The sequence below is a fragment of the Podarcis vaucheri genome (genome assembly GCF_965113315.1).
Source record: "Podarcis vaucheri genome assembly, chromosome: 18".
Classification (NCBI taxonomy): Eukaryota; Metazoa; Chordata; class Lepidosauria; order Squamata; family Lacertidae; genus Podarcis; species Podarcis vaucheri.
The window spans coordinates 12,937,720-12,946,962 of NC_138756.1; the positions used below are offsets into that span (position 1 = coordinate 12,937,720).

A 9,243-nucleotide genomic window follows, 5' to 3' on the forward strand; every position below is an offset into this window, starting at 1 on the left:
CTCCCTCGCTTCCGCCCAGGACGTGGCCGGGCCTGGGTGGGTGGGCGGGGCGTGCGTGGGCGGCGTGGCCCGTGACTGGCTCCCGGAGTCCGGGGGCGAGGCGCCATTGGCCGAGGGCGGGTCTCGGGGGCGGGTCTTGGGGGGGCGATGGCGTCCTCCTCTCCTCCGACGCCGGTGCAGATCCGGGAGGCGAACGCGCACCTGGCGGCGCTGCACGGGCGCGTGGCCGAGCTGGAGGCGCGCCTGGCCGCCGCCGAGGAGACCGTGCGGGGCCAGGCCGGCAGCCTCATCCGGAAGGACGCCGAGACCCGCAGGGCCCTGCAGGAGATCGGGAGCCAGAAGGGGAGGTAGGAGGGAGGGAGGGAGGGAGGGAGGGAGGGAGAGGGGGGCCGGAGATGGAGGGCCACGAGGACTAGCGCCTAGAGAAGTAAAGGAGGAGAAGGGCAGGGAGATGGATCGTGAGGACTAGCGCCTTGGCAGGTAAAGGAGCAAAGCCGAAGGGCCACGAGGACTAGCGCCTTCAGTAGAGGAGGAGGAGGAAAGGGGATAGGTAGGAAGATGGATCTTGGGGACTAGCATCTTGGGGTGTAAAGGAGCCGATGGGAAGGACTAGCACCTTGGGATGAGGAGGAAAGAGGCAGGGAGATGGAAGAAGCCAAGGGTCAGGGCCATGAGGACTAGCGTCTTAGTGGGGGAAGGAGGAAAGAGGAATGACAGGGAGATGGACCTGGAGGACTAGCGCCTTGGGCAGAGGAGGAGGGAAGAGGCAGGGCAGGTAGGCAGCCATGAGGACTAGCACCTTGGCGGGGGAAGGAGAAGGGCAGAGAGATGCCTTGGGGAGTAAAGGAGCCAAGCTGAAGGGCCGTTAGGACTAGTGGGTTTCGCAGAGGAGGAGGGAAGGAGCGTTCCTTCCTTCCTTTCTCTTCTCCCTCCCCACAAAAAGGGGGGGGCTGTCAGAAGGCTCCCCTTTTGGAAACATTTGCAGCCCTTTTTCGAGAGAGAGGCAGGGTGGGAAGAAAGACGAAACATTGAGGACTAGCGCCTCAATCCCCGCACCGCCCAACCTGACTGCCGCTTTCCCTCCTCCTTTCTCAAGGGAAATCGCCGCCCTGGAGGAGCAGCTCCGCTCGTCCGAAGAGCGCGTGCAGGAGCTCCTGGGCCTCATCCGGGAGAAGGACGGCCTGATCCTGCGCCTCCGCCACCGCAGCCGCCTGCTGGGCCAGATCTGCCGCTGCCGGCCCGTGCTGGAGACCCTCCTGGCCCAGATGTCCGAAGGGGAGAGGCTGGGGCCTGACGGCGGAGACGACTCCCCGGACTCCGGCGGCCTCTTGCCGGACTCCAACTGCATCCCGGACGGCGCCAGGGACTTCTCCCTGGGCAGCGAACCCCAGGATTCGGACATGGCGCTTTTTGGGACGACGGTCTGAGCGCGGGTGCGAGTCGCTGTTGGGGGTCCGGAGTTGGCGGCGGCCCCTGTTGAAGGCAGACGTTTTGGAATTATTTGCCTCCTCCTGGCATCTCTGGTTCGCCCTCAGGACAATTTGCTTGAGGACTAGCGACTTGACTTCTCTCTTTGACGGCAGCTGAATGAGCGTTCCTGGAAAGCGGGGGGTTCGGGGAAGCCTGCAGGATCAGGCCACACAGGGGACCCATCTGGCTGCCTCTTCTCACAGGATGCCGGCCGGTTGGGAAGACCGGATCCGAGTGCGAATGCTGGCGATTAAGAAGCGTCTCTGGCCCCAGAAGCAGAGCAGAGTCGTTCCTGGCTTAGGAGCCATATAGATAGCCCTCTTCTCCCCTTCCAGGGATTTGCCCCTGTCCTCTGTTTGAAGCCATCCAGACTGCGGGGTCTCTCCTGTGGCAGCGAGTTCCGCAGGTTCACCGGGTCGCTTTTGTGTATTTCTCAGCAGCCGCGACTCACGAGGGGCAGAGCGCAGTAATTCTGGGGTGCTCTGGGTGGAGATAGGGGGACGGGGGGGGGAGGCCGATTCTGCACCACCAGCACCAAATATTTTAAAGGGAAGGTCTCCTGTGGGACTGACTGTGACTTCCCCTCTGCGTTAACTCGTCTGGAGGAATCTTGCCGATCTGCGGGTCGGAAGGGAGCCCCGGGTGGGGTCATCTAGTCCAACCCCCTGCGACGCAGAGATCTTTCGCTCGAACTCGCAACCCCGAGAGTCTCATGAGCTATTCCGACCCAGAAATACAGGAATCTGATCTCGCTGTGCACCGATTTTCCTGGGCTGGGTGGGGGGCCGTTACAGTCCCTGCGGCAGCTCCCCCCCCCCACCTCAGATAAGTGCAGGGAGCAAGCCCCAGCAAGGGGGTCAGAACACGTGCCTGGTATGCAGAAGGAGCCCCGGGTGCCTGTTTAAAAAGGACGGGAGAAAGCTAGTTTCTTAGGTTCCTCTCGCAGCCTTCATTGGGAACCATGAGGTCTGGAAGCTTGGTTTTAGCTTTAAAAAGAGGGTGCTGGGAGCGCGTGCCCTGCATGCAGAACGTCCCGGGCTCAGCCCCTTCCAACTCCATGCAAGGCCATTTTACATGTCCCGATTTGAACCAGCGAGACCATGAGATCTGGAAACTTGTTTTTCAATCAGTGCAGCATTCTAGATTCCTATTCACATTAATGGGAGATAATGTTCCTTTTTCCCCAACGACGTGTCTTAACAGGAAAGAAGGGCTTTCAATCAGCCCTTCAGTTCCGAACAATGAGGACTAGCCTCCTGCTTCGTTTTTTTAAGGACCTCAAGGGCTCCCGGCGTTCTGCTGCCGGTCCGTGCTGGCAATACTGACTTGGATGGTAGCGGATTCTCTTCCCTTGGCCATCTGTCAGGGATTCTTTCACTTCCATTCCTGCAGTGCCCAGGGGGTTGGGCTAGATGACCACTGGTTGCTCCTTCCAACTTCCTTTTATGCCTCCATTTCTGTTTTTTTTGTACCCATTTCCTTGACTTACCCATCAATCCACAGCTTGAGAGACAGACTGTGTTCTTAAGGAATTATGAGCGCAGAATCAGTTTCATTTCCGCTCCACGACTGTTACCATATTCACGGGTCAACCTTGCTCCTGGCTTCACCTTCAAGTGCCTATAACTGGGGGATTTTGTTACACCGGAAACCTCTATTTAAAACCGTTCCTCCTCCACTGGAGCCAATAATAAACCTATTTTGCTATACTCAGAATCTGTGTGCTTTGTGAGTCTTTGTTCCTAGCCAAATCAGTCTCGTTTTCAGGTGCCAAGTGGGGGTTTTTTCCTCAAGCAAAAAGCACCCAGCTGTTTGGGGGTGTCTGTGCCACTGGTCAACGGGGGGGGGGGGCTTCTTTTGCCACAGTCCCCGAGTGCTGCCCCCAAATCGAAGGTCTGGAAAGCAAGCCAGAGGAATGGTTGAAGGAGCTGGGAGGAGATAGGACAGCCATCTTCAAATATATCACATAACACCTTTGGTCAAGGCTGTTCTCCAACTGGAGCGCTTGCAGGCCAGTGTTTCTCAGTTGTCGGTGCTTATACCACATTTTTTAAGATTTGCCTTGAGAGAGTCTTTGAACCTCTTTTGTTGACCACCAGCATTATGCTTTCCATTTTTAAGTTCGGGATAGAGGAGTTGCTTTGGAAGACGATCATCAGGCATCCGCACAACATGACCAGTCCAACGAAGTTGATGTTGAAGAATCATCGCTTTGACACTGGTGATCTTTGCTTCTTCCAGTAAACTGGCATTAGTTCGCCTGTCTTCCCAAGTGATGTGTACATTTTTCCGGAGACACCGTTGATGGACTCTTTTGAGAAGATGGAGATGGCGTTTGTAAGTGGTTCATGTTTCACAAGCGTACAGTAAGGTTGGTAGTACAATAGCTTTGCAAACAAGCATTTTGGTTTCCCTGCGAATGTCCCGGTTCTCAAACACTCTGCACTTCAATCGGGAGAAAACCGCTCTCGCAGAGCTCAGGCCGTGCTGGATTTTGGCATCAATGTCAGCCCTTGTAGAAAGATAACTGCCCAGGTAGGAGAAGTGACCAACACTTTCCAACGTTACACCACTGAGTTGAATGCCCCCCTAGGGGTCATGTAGCTCAACCCCCTGCAATACAGCGTGCCCACCTTGAAATTGCACGTTGCCCCTTCTGTGCCACCCCACAAATTACTATTTTCCCCTGGCCCTGCAAGAGACACCAGGATCCTTGAGGGCTTCCAATCCGATGTGGCACACTCTCATTTTACTTTATTTTTTTACGTGGCAGGCTGGACTCCCTTGCTCTGCCAATTGCCGTGCCCGCCTGCCTGCCAGGCCTTCCCCTGGGCTGCCAGCCCGGCCCCGAAGGCGCCTCCTGGCAACCGGGGGATATTGCTATGGAGACGTCTGCCAGCAAACTCAGAATCACCGCCAGCTCCGTGCAAGGAAGTTTGCCAGGCAGAGCTCAGACGCCACCAGGAAGCAGAAGAGGAAACACACCCAGGTAGGAGGTTTTGCAAAGAAACAACAATAATGTCCTTTTAACGGCTTTCTCTAAACTGCTCCCAATAGTCCCGTGGAAATTAAAGGGGTTTTATTACTTCACCCTGCATGTTGGGAGCAGGGTTTTGCCTCATCCTGGCAGCAAAGTCCAGGAGAGCACTCTGTACGAGGCCAGAGGCCTTTTGCAACGTCCTCCCGTCTCCCCTGGGTCTTGGGGTGCTCAGGCCTGTTCGATCTCAGCCGAGGGAAGTCTGGAATTTAATTCCCCAAAGAGCCAAGGAGGGAGATTTAAGTGGAGGTTGCAAAACCAGGGCGAGGTTGAGCCCCGTCCAAGAGGCAATTCTGGGTCGTGGTCCGAGACGGATTTCGGAGGAGCGGCGAAGGAAGGCGGATGTGGTTTGGGAAGGAGGGAGCCGGCGGACGGGAGTTTCCCAACATCCTGGAGGCTCCGGGGGACGGGGGCAAATTCTCTTTTAATTTTTATCTACAATACTGCCTTGTTTATAGTACAGCACATTGATTCTTGCTTTCGTTTTATGGATTGATGGTCTCGTTAGATAGTAAAATTCACGTTAAATTGCAGTTTTAGGGGTTGCTTTTAAAAGTCTGGAAGGGATTAATCCGTTTTGCATTCCTTTCTATGGGAAAGCAGTGCGCCTCGGTTTTGGAATGGATTAAGTCTGAAAACCAAGGGACCACGGTATTCTTAAATATTCAGGCCTCCTAGATATCACCTTGACCACAGCTGATGGCAGCGAAGGTGTTTTGGGGCCCATTTGCTCCCGAGCATTGCAGGGGGTTGGGCTGGATGACCCTTAGGGTCCCCTCCCAACTGATTATGCCAGAAAATTTGGTGGGCCCACAATGACTGAACATTGGGTTCATTCATTACAACACATTTGAGCAGGGCGACAGGGAAGAGGGCGAGGGCCCGATCCACCCTGGGTGTCTTTTTCCCTCCGCAGATTCCCCGGCGCAGAGGTCAAAATGGAGACAGGTGCCATCGTGAAACTCCGGGCCAAGTGTCTGGAAAGAGGGGCCTCAGGGATTAAGGGGCTGGCCAGGTACGTAAAGGACATTTGTTCTGTCTGACAGCAGTTACTCATTTCTTGCTGAATACCAGAGCGTTTCCCCCCTAAAAAAGTGTTTAGGGGCACTCCCATTTTGACTCAAGAAAATCACCATTTTATAGTTCAAATCGGGGGAAATAAACACCGTAAATAGACAAATGATGCACAAAATTTTTAGGGGTGTGTGTCCCCGTGTCCCCCGCAAAGCACTGCTGAAAACCATTTTGTTATCTTGTCCAGACATCTTGGCATGTGTTTCACTCGCCCCCCCTCCAAGCATCACAATTTAACTGCAAACGTTTTAAACAGCTGTTTTCGCTGGCAAGTTTAGAGTTTCATCCTTCCTGTAGACCACTTTGAGCTTTGTCAATTTTCTTTCTGCACTCCAGCGGAATATATAAAATAAGTAAGACAAATATCTCACAGGAAAGCAAAACCTTCCTTTTCTATTCTTGCAGGTTTTTCCGGGTCATGGATGACGACCGGAGCAAAACTTTGGACCTGGAGGAATTTGTGCAGGGGCTCCGCGACGCAGGGGTCCCCCTGGAACGGTCCGAGGCACAGGAGATTTTCGCCTTCTGCGACAAGAACCGGAGCGGCACGCTGGACTTTGACGAATTCCTGGAGGCCTTGCGGGTGAGAGTCTTGTTTCCTGCCCTTCTAAGGTAGACAGTCTCCATCCATGGAGGCGCCATTTCGATGCTGCAGCAGCAGAAACTCTCTGCAACGGGTCCTGCTTGTTTTAATCCTTGCGTTTCATTCTTTGAACTGCCCTGGGATTTCATGATGAAAGGTGGTATACAATGCAAATAAATAAATTCAGAAGCACCCGGTCCGCTGTGGCGGGAGAGCTTAGAAGCTGCACCCTCCTCCGTAAAGTTGTCTGACCCTCTTTCCAAAGTTGGTGCTCGCCCCTGTCTCCTGTGGCAGAGAGTTCCGCTGTTTAACTCTGCACTTCATGAAGATGTTCTTCCTTTTATCCATCCCAAATTTCCCAATGCTCAGCTTCGGTTTATGCCCACAAATTCTACTTGTATTACGAGAGTTTTCTTTTTTATAAAGCCTGCATCTCATTACCCGTTTTCCTTGAACTAAAAAGGTTGCAAAACCTCCTTTATACTTCCCCGCCACCCATCCACATTGCCTCCGCCTTGCAACTTTAAACAATCACAGGCAACGTGTGGCTAATAAGAATATTAGTAACTAATACCCAATTCCGTTCACGCAACAGCGATAGACTCTCCTCTGTTATTCTATTGCATACTTTCTGTTTAAGAATTTCTAAGCTTGGAGCTTCTACTATCGCAAGGTTACTGGGTTGTGACTTTTGAAAGGCTTGTTTGCCTTTGTGATATTATTTGACTACCTGTTCTAATTTGGTACCTGCATCCATCACCCATCCATCTTATCTATCCATCCATCCACACACGTTGCTAATGTTCTCATTAGCCGCGTGCTGCCTGTGACCGTTTAGAGGTCATCTATTTTTGCAATCTATTTTTCCTTTGTAAAACCCCCTTAGTAACTGGCACTGAGGGTAGACTGCTCCTGGCTTCGGAGGCTCGACTGAGCATTTGCCATGGATAAACAGACACCTGGAACCGCCACCTTGCCTCCCTCTCTCTGCTTCTCCTCCCAGCCCCCCATGTCTGAAGCCAGGAAGGAGGTCATCCGCCAGGCCTTCCAAAAACTGGACCGGACGGGCGACGGCCTGGTGACGGTGGAGGACCTCCGCGGGGTCTACAACGGCCGCTGCCACCCCAAGTTCAAGAGCGGCGAGTGGACGGAGGAGCAGGTCTTCCGTTCTTTCCTGGACAGCTTTGACTCCCCGGACGACAAGGACGGAAAGGTGAGAGGAAGGGACACCCAAGGTCATCTAGTGGGGAGCTTTTTCCCGGTGGGGGGCTCGATGGGCCGCTGGTCTGATCCAGCACAGCTCTTCTCAGGTCCTTTGGGATGGAGTCACCTGCCGTTTTGGCTGCCGCTCCTCCCACCTGCATCGCTAACCATTGCCCCTGCTGGTCCCTGGGGATCCCAAAGCCCAGGGGACACAGATCGCTCTGCCTGGACATAAAAACCTGGCTGGTTTTCACCTTACGCCGAGATGTGCCCTGAGATCTATGGCTGAAAGGAGGTATAAAAGCTTATATAATTACTAGAATCCTAGAACTGCAGAGCCCAACGGGACCCCGAGGGTCCTTTAGCCTGACCCCCGGAAATGCAGGAATAAATGATCCATCTGGGACGCAGGATGAGACCCTTCCTGCCCACAGACTGTCTCTCCAGAGTGGTGCATGCTCTGGTTCTTTCCCGCTTGGACTACTGCCATGCGCTCTCCGTGGGCCTCCCTTTGAAGATGACCCAGAAACTGCAACTAATCTGGAATGTGGCAGCCAGACTGGGGACTGGGAGTGGAGACCACATAACCCCGGTCCTGAAAGACCTACGTTGGCTCCCAGGACGTTTCTGAGCGCAATTCAAAATGTTGGTGCTGACCTTGAAAGCCCTAAACGGCCTTGGCCCATGATACCTGAAGGAACGTCTCCACCCCGGACACCGGGGTCCCTCTCCTGAGGGTCTTCTAGCAGTTCCCTCCCTGCGAGAAGCAAAGTTACAGGGCACCAGGCAGAGGGCCTTCTCAGTGGTGGCTCCCACCCTGTGGAATGCCCTTCCCATCAAGGCAATAAACCACCTGACTTTTAGAAGACATCTGAAGGCAGCCCTGTTTAAGGAAGTTTTTAACGTTTGATGTTTTATTTTGCCTTTAATATTCTGTTGCGAGCTGCCCAGAGTGGCTGGGGCAACCGAGTTAGCTGGACAGGTTATTAAGAATAGAAATAATAAATGAGGGGAGGGCCACAGATATTCGCCCTGCCTGGAAAGAAAAACCTAGTTGGTTTTCACCTTGTATTTTTACGCATACAGCTTTGGTTAGTACTTACATAACGACGACCCTAGATTCCGAGAACTGCAGAGTTGGCTGGGATCCCTGAGGGTCCTGCAGTCTGACCCCCGGCAAGGCAGGAATAAATGGTCGTGAGGGTGGTGCGTGTCGAAGAGGCGGCAGACCCGTCAGGCTTTCTGTACCCGCAGGTGACGGCTGAGGAGTTCCTGAACTACTACAGCGCAGTCAGCGCCTCCATTGACAGCGACGACTATTTCGTGGGCATGGTGAAAGCCGCCTGGAAGATTTAGCGAGAAGGGAAGAAAAACCCAGCCAAGAAAGCAAGGACTTATCCTTACAAGTTTTGTCTCTTTTTTTTTTAATGTAATTCCCAAATACATCTGATATGACAATTGTACAGAAATCTTCCAAAACACAGGGGGCGTTGTCTGAGTCTTTTGCTTTTTTTGGGGGGGGGGAATCGTATTTTGCTTTTTTCCCAACTTCTCACTAGCTGGGCTCAAAGTGGGCAGGCGCCGGGGGGAGCGTTGAAAATGGGGGGGAAGGAAGGGAAAAGTTTCAACACAGCAGCCTTGTCTCTGGCCCAGCCAACCTTCCTCCATCCCTGGGGAGAGGAATAAGGGGGCCATAATAAAACGCAGGGCCAGGGAGGGGGGACAGAAAAGGGGGAAAAAACGGGTGTTTTCTGACCGGCTAAAGTATGCACAGGAAACGAGAGACGAGAAATTATTTTAAAAATTCCATCTTCCCGTCCACCCTCTCCTCTTCTTTCGCCACAAGTGACCTGTGTCCGGCTCCAAACCACATCCA

General features: G+C 53.5%; 2 protein-coding genes across 2 annotated transcripts; both read left to right on the plus strand.

Annotated features, from left to right (window-relative positions):
* Positions 1–147: 147 nt before the first annotated feature.
* VMAC (vimentin type intermediate filament associated coiled-coil protein) lies at positions 148–3,186 on the plus strand (the record flags this gene model as incomplete). The annotated part of the gene is made up of 2 exons (XM_082206937.1): positions 148–347; positions 1,097–3,186. 2 exons carry the CDS (start codon positions 148–150, stop codon positions 1,425–1,427), a joined length of 531 nt encoding a protein of 176 aa, XP_082063063.1. The 3' UTR covers positions 1,428–3,186.
* Positions 3,187–3,803: 617 nt separating this feature from the next.
* CAPS (calcyphosine) lies at positions 3,804–8,848 on the plus strand. The gene is made up of 6 exons (XM_082206700.1): positions 3,804–3,841; positions 4,244–4,459; positions 5,424–5,522; positions 5,987–6,164; positions 7,168–7,377; positions 8,622–8,848. Exons 1-6 carry the CDS (start codon positions 3,819–3,821, stop codon positions 8,721–8,723), a joined length of 828 nt encoding a protein of 275 aa, XP_082062826.1. The 5' UTR covers positions 3,804–3,818; the 3' UTR covers positions 8,724–8,848.
* Positions 8,849–9,243: the final 395 nt, after the last annotated feature.

Bases quoted from the DNA above. Each gene is read 5' to 3' on its own strand.
- CAPS (XM_082206700.1), top strand. From the start codon at position 3,819: ATGTTTCACAAGCGTACAGTAAG. The intron at 4,460-5,423 runs GTAGGAGGTTTT...TTCCCTCCGCAG, and splicing joins AGAAGAGGAAACACACCCAG to ATTCCCCGGCGCAGAGGTCA. The intron at 6,165-7,167 runs GTGAGAGTCTTG...TTCTCCTCCCAG, and splicing joins AATTCCTGGAGGCCTTGCGG to CCCCCCATGTCTGAAGCCAG.